Source organism: Cervus canadensis, chromosome 11, assembly GCF_019320065.1.
Source record: "Cervus canadensis isolate Bull #8, Minnesota chromosome 11, ASM1932006v1, whole genome shotgun sequence".
Lineage (NCBI taxonomy): Eukaryota > Metazoa > Chordata > Mammalia > Artiodactyla > Cervidae > Cervus > Cervus canadensis.
In genome coordinates this window covers 46,736,240-46,751,363 of record NC_057396.1, presented here as the reverse complement: position 1 = coordinate 46,751,363, position 15,124 = coordinate 46,736,240, and the positions used below count along the sequence as shown (strand labels likewise).

The following is a 15,124-nucleotide window of genomic DNA, read 5'->3' as shown; positions in this document are numbered from 1 at the left end:
AAGGAGGAAAGAACATTCCAAGCAGAGACAATGGCATGAACAAAGTCTCAGAGGTGGGAAAAAGGTTTTTTGGTGGGAAGGACACAAGACCATTATGACCACGAGTATATCGAGGTCATGGACTCATTTCAGGGACCACGTGAGTTAAGAAACCTGAGTGAAAGGGCAGGTAAATATTTGAAGAGAGATACCATCTAAAGACATTCCGACAACTTTAAAAACACTTCTCTCTACCCAAGGAATTGTTGAAGCTAAGTGATGCACAGGAGTTCATTATACTAATATATATGTGTGTGTATGTGTTTTCGCGTATATTTAAATTTTTCCATAAAAAGTTTAGCAAAAGACAAAATACAAATTCCCACATGAACTTTTAAGATTAAATAAATAAAGTAATTACGGTAAAACATCCCCTGCTGAAAGGAATAGTAGGAGATAAACCAGGAAATGGACAGATCTATGTTGTAGATGCTTTGAGGGGTCAAACTGAATTAAAGTTTATTTAGTCCTACCATATAGCAAAGGATTTGCGTATGTCAGCAAGCCCTTGAAGTCTCTAGTAGAGAAGTAACTTAATCTAAGAAGATTTGTTTTATGGGAAGGAAAAAAAACAAGAAACTTGTATCCCTTATTTAGTTGAATGTTTGTTGCATATCTTTACTATGTGCTAGGTAGAATCTAGGGTTATAAAGATGGATAATTTAAGGCATAGTTCATGCCATGAGGGCTCACCTTCGTATATATCCAACGTCTACATGTTTATATATGTATATAAAATATATATAATATAATTCTGTTGATAATCTATATATGTTTTGTACTTGCTGCTCTATTGCATTCCAGTTGTTTTACTTTTGTTGGAATTTCATCAGCGACTCTAGATCTGCTCCCTGATCACCACCCCACCAGCCCCATCATGGTCATCAGAAATAGTGACTGATGTACTGATGTAAATAACTCCTGTTACCAGAAAAACATTCAAGACTTGTTTATTTTCCTTTTGTTCTCTTCTTCAGTAGTAACATGACGGTTCCTTGTCTTCTGGAAGCTGATGGGACCGAAATATAGGCACCAAAGTGGTGACAGAAGAGATCTCAGGAGAAAGCATTCTGCCTTGTGCTTGGGACAGCTGCTGGGCCCACCATGGCTCCAGTGAAGATTAGCCATGTGGTGTCATTTTCCTCTCAGGTATGTTAATTAGCAGGCATGGATTTTTCTTGGTGACTGAAAAGAATGAAAGGAAAAAAAGAAGGAGACTTAGTTCCACTTTCAGGAAACTCCCAATTCAACAGAAGAGCCATTTTCCCTTCTTTAGGAGTTCAGAGTCAAAGGCAGGAAATGCAGCTCTTGCCTTCAGGTTGCTCTCAGAGCAGTGCAGGATACATAAAAGCAGGCCTCAAAGGTAAAGAAGGAAGCAACCTCAGGATTCCACCCTTCTCTGCAGGCAGCTGGCAAAGCTATAGGCCCAGAGTCTATACCAGGGTCCCCAGAAGGGCAATTTAGTCACACTGTCATTGAGATCAGACTAGGGCACTCAAGGTCATCCCTGACCTGTGAGGATAACACCACTGCCATCAAAGGGGATCTCAGCATCCCTCCTATGAATCCACTTCCAGGAAATCGCAGTTATCCCGGTTAGTGCTCGATGCTGGGCCCTGTCCTCCGCTGTCATCTCTATCCATTTCCTGCTCCTCCCCACACATCCCCTTCTGTTACTCTAGTCTTTCTCAAGGGGTGCCATTGGTGTTTTGCATAGGAGAAGTCTTCGTTCTTATAGTGATATCCTATGCCTCGTAAGATGTTTAGCCTCCAGATCTATGGCCTCCAGACCCTAGTGATAACAATGCTTCCTAGTCACTATGACAGTCAAAATTATCCCCACATTTCAGAAAGCCCCTTAGAGAATCTTTAAGAACTACTATGTCAACTCCAAAGTGAAATAAAATAAAAATTACTGTTATCTTTCTTAGCTACATGGTCAACCTAAATGGTTTTCTTCATGGACTCAGCCTTATAAAATGCTAGAGGACATTAGCTCTCTTCTAATATTGTGATTTTCAAGCTGTACTAGAAATCCACTTCTGGAAGTTGAAGGGAGGGGCCACAAGTATGTCTCCAGGCTCCTCAACCAGTGCTTTAACCATAGCTCTACTTTTATTTTTGAAAATTTTTTAAATTATTTAATAATGATAAGTAATATTGATAATTAGTATCAAAATATTTTTGAAAATATTTAGTATTGAAAAAATAAATAATCTTTAGTGTAAGATTTCAGTTAAAAGGAAGGATTTTATTGCTAAAAAAAAAAAAAAATAATAAGATTGAAAACCATGAGTCTAGTCTCCCCTACCTTAACTTAGGAAGAAATTTAGATCCAGGGAGAAAAAGTAGTTTGCTCAAGGCCTTTCCACCAAAAAACACCTGACTTGGGTCAGAACTGAGAATTTTATCTCAGTTTTAATATTGTTGTCTTTGAACAACATCTCTAACCATCAGTTGTAAACTTAGAATAAAAATCTTTGTGTTTCTTATCTCATAGGGTTACTTTGAAGATACATGTCTGTGAAAGCACCTTATAAATGAAATGAAACAGTCATCCCTGCATATGGATGGGTTCCACATCCCCAGATTCAGCCAACCACAGATCAAAAATATGCAGGGGAAAAAAAATTCCAGAAAGTTCCAGAAAGCAAAACATGAATTTACTACATGTTGGCAACTATTTACATAGTGTTTATATTGTATTTACAACTATTTACAAAGCATTTACATTGTATTAGATATTATAAATAAGTAATCTAGAGATGAGTAAAGTACATGGAGAGATATACATACATACACATTTTATATAAGAGACTTGAGCATCCACCGATTTTTATATCCATGGGAGTTCTGGAACCAATCCCCTGGAACCAATACTACAGGAAAGACTATAGTATTATGTGGTGTTTAAGAATTCTGAATTCAGACACCAAAGAGTTCCAACTTTGGTTGGTTATTTGGTCTTGTGGCCTTGGGTAAGTTTCTGAACTTAAGTGTCCGTTTGTTCATCTTTAACTAAGAAGCAGTGATAGTAACCACCTAAAGTTGTTATGAGGAGGATTAAATGAGGTAGTGGAAACCAAAGAAGAGATAAGCAATGTCTATAAATCCCTTGGTACATGAGAGATGGACTCCTGTCTAAAGCCTTTTCCATTAGGATCCTGGAAAGGTTTAGGTGTATAGAGGTCCCTCATTCATGGACATCCTTTTTTCCCTTGATGAGGTTCCTCATTTCTCTTCCTCTCTCTGACTTAGGATCCCAAATATCCGGTGGAGAATTTGCTGAACCCAGACAGTCAGAGGGGACCGTGGCTCAGCTGTCCTCAGGACAAGAGCAGGCAGCTGAAAGTGGAGCTGCAGCTGGAGAGGGCAGTGCCCATTGGCTACATCGACGTGGGTGAGTGAGTTCTCCAAGGCCTGGGAGCCTCTGTGGGGAGCACAGGAGTACCGTTCCCTCCCAGGGCTGCAGCAGTGTGTTCGAATGCAGTCTCCTGCAACAGCCTTCCTGGAGCAAGCCCTACCTGGCATGAAGGGGATATGTGGCCCTTGCCCTTGGGGCAGGCATTTGACATTGCTGAACCCTATGAGTGCCATTCCCTTAGTTACACAGCATACCTGCCTTGCTTTGACCTGAGCGGTCTCGGTGAAGCCTTAGGACATTAACAAATCTGAGTGCCAACAGATAGAACTTATATATGCCTCTAAATATCAGTGGTATATAGTGGTGGTCCAGTGGTGAAAACTATACTTCCACCGCAAAGAGCTTTGATCCCTGGTCAGGGAACTAAGATCCTGCAAGCCGCCCAGCATGACCAGGAAAATGGTAAAATTTAATTTAAAATTTAAAAAAAAAAAAAAAAAAAAAAAAAAAAAAAAAAAATATATATATATATATATATATATATGGACTTCCCTGACAGTCCAGTGGTTAAGACTCTGCGCTTCGCACTTCCACTGCAGGGGGCATGGGTTTGATCCCTGGTAGGGGAACTAAAATCCCATGTGCTGTGCAGTGCCATCAGAAAATTAAAAACAGAAAACTAAAAATACAATTAAAAATAAATATCAGTGTCAGGAGGATGCTTGGGGATGAACTGTGCAGGTTCATGCAGGAAGGCTCCATAGGCGTTTTGGGTTGAGAAAGCTGGTCTTAGAATTCTCTAGAAATAGAGAATTGACAAAGACCATCTGTCTCAGCTGTGTCAGGACAGAGAGACATCAGGCTCCCTAGCAAGGATTTCAGAGAGAGACAGAGTTTAGCACTGCCCACCAGAGCCAGAGGACTGGGAAACTGCAAGTCTCTTGGGTCAGGGAAAAGTTTCTGGCCAGGAGGAACATGGGGAGCCTTGATTTAGCGGGCTGAGGTCTCGTCCCACTTCAGTTACTGGCTCACTGTTGCTTGACCTCTCTGGGCCTCCCCTGAGCTCTAGAAAGGAGGAATGTCCTCTGCCCACTGATCCCCTTGTGGGCAGTCAGGGGAGTCCATCATCCCACCTTCACTTTCTCGCAACCTTCTGTCCCCAGGTAACTGTGGTTGTGCCTTCCTGCAAATTGACGTGGGTCGTTCCTCCTGGTCCCTGGACAGACCTTTCGTCACCCTGCTCCCTGCAACCATGCTGATGTCCCTGGCTGATTCAAAGCAGGGAAAAAACCGCTCAGGGGTCCGCATGTTTAAAAATGGTAAGGAGAGGGAGTTCCCTGGTGGTCCGGTGGTTAAGACTCCGTGCTCCCAACGCAGGAAGCCTAGGTTCAATCCCTAGTCAGGGAGCTAGATCCATGTTGTAACTAAAAGATTCCATGAGCCAAATAAATAAATATTAAAAAAAAAAAAAAAAAGATGGTGAGGAGGGCAAAAGCAGAAATGAGAGACTGAGAGAGACAGTGGTAATGAAAAAGAGAGACGCTGGACTCTAGAGGGCTGTACCAGCTGGAAGGTGTGTATTGTGGGAGGGAGCCTAAGCAGGGACTTACTTACTTCTGTTGGGGGGGGATAGGGTAATGAGTGAACCATTGCGTGGTGTGTTTGTGTGTGAGTTCTCTGTGATGACAATACCTGATAGCCAGCGATACTTATGAGCTATGATTTATATTTACACATAACATGTGATTCAGTGAAGCCAGAAATAGAACCCACATTTGTGATTAGAGTGTTTGTAGAAATGTGTATAGGGCTTCCCCGGTGGCTCAGTGGTAAAGAATCCGCCTGCCAAGCAGGAGATGCGGGTTGGATCCCTGGGTTGGGAAGATCCCCTGGAGAAGGAAATGGCAACCCACTCTAGTATTCTTCTTGCTTTGGAAACCCCATGGATAGAGGAGCCTGGCAGGCTATAGTCCATGGGGTCACCAAAGAGTCGGACATGACTTAGTGACTAAACAACAACAACAACAAATAAACGTGTGTGAGTATAGGAAAATTATTTCTGTAAGTGAAGGAAGGCTGTGTGGTGGTTGTGGTTATGTTGTATACAGTGTTTCCTGAGTCCTCTTCACTGCACATCTCTGTGGTCACTGGGCACTGCACAAGAAATACATGGTCTGATTCCTGGCCTCCAGGGACTTGCAGTCTAGGAAGGACTCATACATCTGTGTCTAAATTGGAGGCACTTGTAGTGTTGTGAAGGAGAAGTGACCTGGGATACGAGATGAGATACTCTTTAGTTCTGGGAATGGAAGATGAGAAGGGTTGGGAGTACTGGTCTGTGATCCAGTGAGCAAGTATGTAGAGCAGGTGGTGCCTTGAGGGAGATTGAGGTCTCATGGTCCAGGAAGGATAGATATAGCTCAGCTGATCCACTGGGCAAGTGGTCACCCCAGACTCCAACCCTCCGGATACCTGCTGTTAAAACGAGACAGTGGTAAGGTTTGTGGAGAGGTATAGACTGAGGATATAGTCACGCTGGGAACAGCGTGGCCCCCGGCCAGAGGAGCGATGGTGGGAAGGCAAAGCGCTGGGTAGAGAGGGCCCTGACTGGCCTGCGTGGTGCTGCCAGACCCTGAGCACCCAAGCTGGGGGGAGGAAAGGCCTCCCTTCTCCCTTAGGGTGGAATTCTCTCTGTAGTCCCAGTCCTTTCTTTCCTCTCCTCAGTACTGACCTTCTCTCCCTTTCTCCCTACCATTCATGCATTTCATTTCTCCCTCATTTTCTTCTTGTTTTCTCCTTGAGGCGATTTCCTGGCCCCAGCCTCAGGTGAGTCATGGGATCGACTTCGCCTGACCTGCTCCCAACCCTTCACACGTCATCAGCCCTTTGGCCTGGCCTTCCTGCGGGTGTGTTCCTCTCTGGACTCCTTAGATGACCCTGTGGAGGGTCCCTCGGTCGCTGTGAGCTCGGGGCTGAGCCAGGTATGAACCATGGGGGACCTAGCATGTCCCAGCCTTTTCTGTTTCTAGTTAGGAAGCTGGTGTTTGATTTGGGGATGGATACACACACACATACACATTCAAATATGAATATAAGGTCTTTCCTGATGGTCCAGTGGTTAAGAATCTGCCTTCTAGTGCAGGGCATGGAGGTTTGATCCCTCATGGAGAACTAAGATCCCACATGCTACAGAGCAACGAAGCCTGTGCACTGCAATGAAGACCCAGCACAACCAAAAAGAAAATTAATTAATTAATTTAAAAAAAAAAACAAACAGGGCGTCCCGGTGGCTCACTGGTAAAGAATACACCTGCCAGTGCAGGAGACACAGGCCTGATCCCTGGTCTGGGAAGATTTCCACATGCCACAGGGCAACTAAGCCCATGCACAACAACTCCTGAGCCTGTGCTCTAGAGCCTGGAAGCTGCAACTACTGAGCCGACATGTCGTGACTGCTGAAGCCCACACACCCTAGAGCCCATGCTCCACAGCAAGAGAAGCCGCTGCAATGAGAAGCCCACACGCGGCAACTGAAGAGTAGCCCCTGCTCTCTGCAACTAGAGAAAAACCCTCATCGCAATGGAGACCCAGCACAGCCAAATAAATAATAAATAAATAATTATTAAAAGAACCCAAATACTCACATAAATGGGCTTGTGGCCCTTTCTCACAAATAGGCATGAACACTGTTCCTTCAGCCTCACACACAGATGAGCCAAGCGAGTGAGCCCTCAGTACAGTGTGCACAAAGCTGTTGGACCATTTGTTCTATTGTCATTCAGTCACTGAGTCACGTCTGACTCCTTGCGACCCCAAGGACCACAACACACCAGGCTTCCCTGTCCTTCACTATCTCCTAGAGCTTGCTCAATCTCAAGTCCATTCTGTTGGTGATGCCATCCAACCATCTCATCCTCTGTCATCCCCTTCTCCCTCCTGCCCTCAATCTTTCTCAGCATCAGGGTCTTTTGCAGTGAGTCAGCTTTTACCATCAGGTGGCCAAAGTATTGGAGCTTCAGCTTCAGCATCAGTCCTCCCAATGAATATTCAGTGTCGATTTCCTTTAGAATTGACTAGTTTGATCTGCTTGCAGTCCAAGGGACTCTCAAGAGTCTTCTCCAACACCACAATTCAAAAGCATCAATTCTTCGGTGCTCAGCCTCCTCACATCCATATATGACTACTGGAAAAAGTTTTCTAGTTATTTTTTCTTTCTAAGGCTGATCCAACTACTCCTGCTTTCTTACCACTCATGTCTCCATTTATCTTTTCAAGCCAATACCCTCCACCATAATTCACTCACAAATATGAAGATATAATCACACAAGGCTAGAGCCAGAGTTCTAGAGATGAAAAAATACTTAGAGATCATCAAGTCACAACCCCATCATTTTATATCTCAGATAGAGAAATGTATATATTTTAATTCACACAGTGAGTCAGAGCAGAGTACAGACCGGAAGGAAGCCAGGTCTCCTGCCATTACATCACAGCGCTTCCCGGGCACACAGTACATTTTTTAGAAGCTTCATTTGGCAGAACCAAAAGAATTTTGATTCCCAGGAGTGAACCTCACAGATGTCACTCCTGTTGAGGTTACTGGGGAGGGAAAAAAAAAAAAAAGAGACCACACTTTGGGAAGAGAAGATAGAGTTGGAGCAGACAGGGGGAGAGAGGCTTTTGTCACATAGCCTTGGGAGAGGCCCAGAGCGCTGAGGCAAGGTAAGGCCTGAGATTTACTCTTCCCCTGTGGGAAGGGTTGCAAATGCAAAAGGATCAATGGAAGCAGTTCTCTGTGCTCTGCCAGGTTCCAACATTGTCCCTGTGGGTTCTGGAGCTCTGTGGCCTGGCTATTCAGTAAAGTGGGAGCTCTGGGAGATTAGGGACCTGTTTGTCTTGTTCCATCAGGCATTCCTGGCAGCTAGGACGGTGCCTAGAACAAAGTAGACTTTCTAGTATAAATGTTGATTATATAAATAACCTTTCAGGGGGGAGTGGTAGGTAGGGTCACCATAAAATTTATCATCCAATCTGAGATACTTCAAGAGCCAAAAAGAGTGCTGTTAGTAATTATACTTAAGACAGACACAAAGGAGGGTGTCCCGGGCATACTAGGACATAAATAAATGCTTCCTGGAGTCTTTTCCATTCTGGCCAGATAGCTAAATTACTCTGCACCTTTAGGGCCATGGTGGGATCAAGCAGGAGGCAGTCAGCAACTTGGAGTCATGTCAGACGTTGAACAGCCAGAGTAGAATGACACCCATTGCAGGCCCTCTCTGATACCGCAGGGAGAGGAGGTCCGGAAACATTTCTGTAAGAGAGGGTTCATACGTGGAAACAAATGGATGGCACTCAGTTATACAATTTAAGATGTCTAAAAAAAAAAAATGCCATAGACTTTTTTCTAATATGTCATTCTAATGGTATATTATTGTGAAATCACTATATAAATGCTTATAATCCTGTGAGGTAAGATCTTTCATGATCATTGATTTTCCAGTTAGGAAACAGAAGCACAAGAGAAATATAGTGGGTGTCCCAGGTCACTGCCAAGCAGTGACTGGATTGGAACCCAGGCCACTAGACTCTGCTTCGAAGCTCAATTTCTGATAACATGCGTGCGTGCTCAGTCACTGCAGTCCTGTCCAACTCTTGCGACTCTATAGACTGTAGCCTGCCAGGCTCCTCTGTCTATGGGATTCTTCAGGCAAGAATACTGGAGGGGGTTGCCGTGCCCTCCTCCAGGGGATCTTCCTAACCCAGGGATTGAACCCATGTCTCTTTATGTCTCCTGCATTGGCAGGTGGGTGCTTTACCACTAGCGCCACCTGGAAAGGCTTCAACTCCTGATGCTTGGTCTCATTTATAGTTAAAATTAGAAAACCATCTCTACATACCCATCTAGTAACCCTTTCTATTAGTATTCATTCCAAAATTTATGAGACAAGATAAAAAAGAAAAAAAAAAACCTGGAAAATTAAATATTTTAAAATTAATGTTAAGTCCAAGATGAGATTGTAATGGTATATTAGAAAATTGTGAATGTGAATAAAAATGCTACTTCTCAAACTTGTAGAATGAGGTCAAAGTCATGCTTTACAAGAAAGACATATATATGTATAATTCCCTACAAGAAAGAAAGACATTTACCTTTAAAAGAATCTGTGAGGGAATTCCCCAGCAGTCTAGTGGTTAGAACATGGAGCTTTCACTGCCAAAGGCCCGTTTCAGTCCCTGGTTGGAGAACTAAGATTCCACAAGCTATGCAGTGAGGCCAAAAATAATAATAAATAGAATCTGTGATAGAAGAAGGAGAGCTTTTGTTTTGTTTTGTTTTTAGAAGAGCTTAAAATTAAAGGAAAAATTTTTTTAATTTAAGGGAAAAAAGAAAATTTGGAAAAAGATAAAAAGGAAAAAGCCACAAATGACTTGACACAAATAAATTAAATTTTGATAAATTAAGAAACTGTAGCATACCACATGAATAAAATCTATGTAGAAATTATCCAGTACTTGATTATTGCTTATATAGACATTTCTGAATTTAGAAGCCAAAAGGTTTATAAGATGCCTGTTGATAGTTACAGTGTCTGATGCTAGAAAGAGACATGGGATATCTATATACACATCTTTTTATAGATAGCTAGAAGTGGTGGCTAAAATTGGTAGGTTTTTAGTTATAGGTGAGCAAAATTGTTCACAAAATAAAACATCCTGGAATTTAAACATTTAAAAGAGAAAAATGACTAAAATATCCCCAAATAGTTCAAAATAGAACTATTTTTAAATATAAAGAAATACCTATGTGTGTATAATTTGTTTCTGTCACATGGGTATATAGAGATGAGTGATTTGAGTTTTGTACCTACGTGAACCAATTTTATATGTGTTCTATTTATATATGTATAAACTTTTAAAAATATGTGTTGTTGATCAGTCACTAAGTTGTGTCTGACTCTCTATGACCCCATGAACTGTAGCATGCCAGGCCTCGCTGTCCTTCATCAGCTGCTGGAGTTTGCTCAAACTCATGTCCACTGAGTTGTATATTTATGTGTATACATGTGTGCATGCTAAGTTGCTTCAGTCATGTGCTCTTTGCAATCCTATAGACTGTAGCCCGTCAGGCTCCTCTGTCCATGGTGTATGTATATGCTGTACTATGCTTATTCACTCAGTCATGTCCAACTCTTTGTGACCCCATGGACTGTAGCCCACCAGGCTCCTCTGTCCATGGTAATTCTCCAGGTAAGAATACAAGAGTGGGTTGCCATGTCCTCCTCCAGGGGATCTTTCCAACCCAGGGAACGAACCCAGGTCTCCCGCATTGCAGGCAGATTCTTTACCAGCTGAGCTACCAAGGAAGCCCGTGTATGTATATACATGTATACAAATTTGCATATAATATGAGTCCCATAGCCCTGGTTTTCCCAATAGCTTGTGTTCTTTTATTTTGGGGTCTTTCAGGATCATAACAAAATCCTTAATACTGGGAATTAACTACACAAAATCACCAAATCTCACATCTTAGAGCTGGAAAAGTGTGTACATAGACAAGCCAACATGCCATGTACGAGTTATAGCAAATACACTCATTAAGCTGAAGCCCTGAGTTTGGTAGTGTCCCTGGCATTATGTGACAGTGCCCCCTGGTGGTGAATGTGTGTACTTCATATTTCTCCATTTTCTCCTCAGGGCTGTTCTGATGCTCAAGAGTCTGATCCCAGCCCCTGGCTGGCTAATCCTTCCATCCGGAGGACATTCTTCCCAGATCCCCAAACGTACGTAACTGCCAGAGTGAGGTCTCTTGGCAACTTCTCAGTTCTTTCTCCTGGAGGAAACTACCAGATCACTCACAGACACACAGGACCTGTCTGGGTTCTCTCAGTTACTTCCACACTCTAGGCCTCACCGCATCTATATACCAAACCTGGCTTTCTTGGTTAGATGCTTCTGACCTGGGTGAGCAAAATGTAATCTCTGTTCTGAATGAAACCAAGTGCTCCGTGTTTCCCTGCAGGACCACCAAGGAAATCTCCGAGCTTAGGAATATCCTAAAGCAGCTGCAGCCAGGGACTCTGGGGCGTTCAGCCTGCATGGTGCTTTCAGCCGCCCACAGGGCACCTCCAGCCCGTGTGGCAGACCCTAAAACCACCCATGCAGAACCAGGTCCCAGTCATCAGGACAGCACAGGTGAGGCCCCATGACCTACCTTTGGCTCCTTACTTCCCAGCACCCTCCTTCCTCCCTGAATGCATCATTGCTACACAGGGATGGCTCACAAACAGGACTTCAAATGGAGGAAAAGGTGGTGGTCAGTGTCTTGTTCCCAGAAGAAAAATCAAGTATTGTATATAATTGAAAGAGCTCTGGCCCAGGAACCAAAAGTCCTTATCTCTTTGGGCTTCAAATCTTTTCTCTTCAAAGTGAAGGAATTAAACCAAATAGTATTTAGGCCTCTTGCAGTTTTAATGTTCTGTGAGTGAACGAAGGAGGACAATTAAGTCGAGGTGGTGGTATATGGAGCTTATTAGAGACATGAAGTAGGGGAGTAATGTGGTTTCATCACAGAGAGAGAAAGGATTTAACATTTTGGAGTTCCTACTTTGCACCAGACATTGCTAGGCACTTTTACTAACTAATGTTCATCACAAACTCATTTTACGAAAGAACCTGAGGCTACATATTCCAAGTCACACAGCTAATAAGTGGCAGACCAGGATTTGAACCCCAGAGTTCCTGTCCTTCTCACTATTCTGAACAGCCAGAGAGCAGAAACAAGTAGCATTCTCATAAACCCTTGATTCCACTCATTGCTTCATTGGGAAAAATTTTTTTAAGGGAATGGTTTGTCATTTCAAAGAACTGAACAAATTAGTGAAATCATGAGTATATTATTTCATTGCAGAAATAGGGTATTTTTTTTTGATAGGTAAGAAGTGGATTTATTTAGAAACACACTCCACAGACAGAATGTGGGCCATCGCAGAGAGTGAGTCCTGCAGCAGAAATAGGGTACACTGGTTACCAATTGTAATAAATTTCCCCAAAATTTAGTGGCTGAAAACAATATTTACTGTCTCACGGTTTCTCATGGTTAGGAATCCAGGTGTGACTTAACTGGGTCTCAGACTCTGGATCTGTCACAGGCTGCCGTCGTTTCAAGGCTCAGCTGGAAAGGATCTGCTCCTTCACCCCTCCACATGATTGTGGTAGGGATTCAGTGCCTCTGAGGGCTGTTGGATTCAGGCCCCCCTCAGTTCTGCCATGAGAGCCTCTCCATAGAGCATTTCACATTGTGGCAGCTTGCTCCGTTAGAGTGAGCCACCTAGGGGGCAAGAGACACAGTGCTAACGAGAAAGGAGTCAGTGTCTGGTAACCTCATCACAGAGTGCCATCCCATCACTTTTGCTATATTCTTTTTTTTTTTTTAACATCTGCACTAGATGCTTTTTGGTTTTTGGCTTCACTGAGTCTTAGTTTCAGCACGTGGGATCTTTGAGTCCCCCAACAAACTGGAACCGGCTCTTTAGTTGCAGCATGTGAACTCTCAGTTGCAGCATGTGGGATCTAGTTCACTGACCAGGGATCAAACCCAGGCCCCCTACATTGGGACTGTGGAGTCTTAGCCACTGGACCACCAGGGAATTCCTAACCATATTCTATTCATTAGAAGCAAGTTCCTAAGTCCTTCCCACACTTAAGGGGAGGCATGTATATCAGGAATCAGGAACCAGTGGGAGTCATTCTACAAGCTGCCTACCACATAAGGAAGGATGCAGGTTATCATTTTAAAATACGGAGAATGAGGAAGGATCTTTGGGGGGCATGCTACAGACTGGGTGTTAGAGCTATGAAAACACTTAACATATAGTAAATGCTGGACTTCCCTGGTGGTCCAGTGGTTAAGAATCCACCTGCCAATGCAGGCGACTCCGGTTTGATCCCTGGTCGGGGAAGATTCCACATGCAGCAGGGCAGCTAAGTCCTCGAGCTGCAGCTACTGAGCCCGAACGCCTGGAGCTGTGCTCTGCAACGAGAGGAGTGACCGCTATGAGCAGCCCTCGCATCACAATGACAAGTAGACCCCACTCACCGCAACTAGAAAAGGAGCACACGAGACAGAAAAGACCCAGCACAGCCAAAAATAAAAATAAATAAGAAATCTAAAATATATATGTTATATATAGTAAATCCTGTATGTAGTGCTCCATAAGTTCTGAATAACTAGACAAACCGTTGTTGCTAGCTTTTGTTACCGTTCTTTGACAGATATTAATTGCACATCTCTATGTGCAAGGCTCTGGGCTAGGTGCCAGGGACACCACAATAAATAAAAAAGCAGTGCTTCTACCCTGATGGAGAGATACGCATCCATGTCACACAAGGAAATCTAAAACTTAAAACGGTGATAAGTACTTCAAAGGCAAAGCATAATAGGATGACCAGCTTTTGATGAGAGAATCCTGCCTCATAGCAATTAGCATTTCATCTAAGACTTGAAGAGCAAGAAGGAATTGACTAGGGAAGGGGGATAGAATATTCTCAAAATAAGGAATTTCATATGTGAAGGGCCTTTTGTTAATGAGATAGATTTAATGAGCGTTTCTAACACAGAGACCAGATCAGAGGAGCAGAACATAGAGAAGGATGTGGGCAGGACAAAGAGGAGGAAAGTAGGAGCCCGCAGGTAAGTAGGTCAACCTGAAAGCCCCAGATCATCTCCCCTAACCTACTGTCCTTCTGCACCTGTCCACCCCCCACTCATGTTTCAGTTATGCCAGAGAGCACCCTGGTGTCTGGTCTTGCTCTCATGGTCTGGACTTACAAGGTAGCAAGAGAAAAGATGTCCTTGTCTACATGGTGTCAGGCATGGAGCTAGACAAGGCAGTGGCCCTGGAAGCAAACCAGAAATGAAGACAAGTGTGCTATATCTCATGGGCTTCTTTAAAATTTAAGTTGTTTTCTGCTTCAAAGGACACCATCAAGAAAATTAAAAGACAGCCCTCAGAAAAAGGGGGGAAATATTTGCATATTGTGTATTCAATAAGGGGTTTGTATCTAGAAATATAAAGGAACCCTTCAGTTCAGTTAAGTTCAGTGGTTCAGTTGTGTCTGACTCTTTGTGACCCCATGGACTGCAGCATGCCAGGCTTCCCTGTCCATCACCAACTCCCAGAGCTTGCTCAACCTCATGCCCATCAAGTAGGTGATGCTATCCAACCGTCTCATCCTCTGTCGTCCCCTTCTCCTGCCTTCAATCTTTCCCAACATCAAGGTCTTTTCCAGTGAGTCAGTTCTTCACATCAGGTGACCAGAGTATTGGAGCTTCAGCTTCAGCATCAACCCTTCTGGTGAATATTCAGGAGTGATTTCCTTTAGGATTGACTGGTTTGATCTCCTTGCAGCCCAAGAGATTCTCTAGAGTCTTCTCCAATACCACAGTTCAAAAGTTGTAAGGAACCCTTACAATTCAATAATAAAAGATAACCTCATTTTTTAAATGGACAAAAAATGTCAGAGTATGTGGGAATAGAGGAGTAGGAAGTGACTATGAATGGGTTCAGGGTTTCTTTTTGGGGGTGATAAAAATATTCTGGAGTAAGCTATAATAATCAATGACCTCGTGAATATCCTAAAACCACTGAATAATCTAAAAGGGTGAATTTTATGAGATGTGTATTATGTCTGTAAAAAAAATAATAATAATAATAAACC

The 15,124-nt window shown here is 43.2% G+C and overlaps 1 protein-coding gene and 1 long non-coding RNA gene across 3 annotated transcripts in view; one reads left to right on the top strand and one right to left on the bottom strand.

Annotated features, from left to right (window-relative positions):
* The first annotated feature begins 1,051 nt into the window (after positions 1–1,051).
* Positions 1,052–15,124, top strand: part of XNDC1N (XRCC1 N-terminal domain containing 1, N-terminal like) — a 16,132-nt gene continuing 2,059 nt past the window's right edge. The window contains exons 1-7 of one of the 2 annotated variants that reach the window (XM_043480964.1): positions 1,052–1,188; positions 3,298–3,439; positions 4,567–4,722; positions 6,206–6,384; positions 11,102–11,187; positions 11,427–11,599; positions 14,024–14,096. In XM_043480964.1, the coding sequence (XP_043336899.1) occupies positions 1,144–1,188; positions 3,298–3,439; positions 4,567–4,722; positions 6,206–6,384; positions 11,102–11,187; positions 11,427–11,599; positions 14,024–14,096 (854 nt within the window). In that variant the 5' untranslated portion in view covers positions 1,052–1,143. Of the gene's footprint in view, positions 1,189–3,297; positions 3,440–4,566; positions 4,723–6,205; positions 6,391–11,101; positions 11,188–11,426; positions 11,600–14,023; positions 14,097–15,124 lie in introns of those variants that run through there. The other variant, XM_043480965.1, reaches the window with a different exon arrangement.
* The window catches only part of LOC122449433, a 15,125-nt gene continuing 1,105 nt past the window's right edge, over positions 1,105–15,124 (bottom strand). The window contains exons 2-3 of the long non-coding RNA XR_006271941.1: positions 8,582–8,717; positions 1,105–1,224 (exon numbers count right to left, since the gene is read on the bottom strand). This is a non-coding gene — a long non-coding RNA (uncharacterized LOC122449433). The remainder of the gene's footprint in view (positions 1,225–8,581; positions 8,718–15,124) is intronic.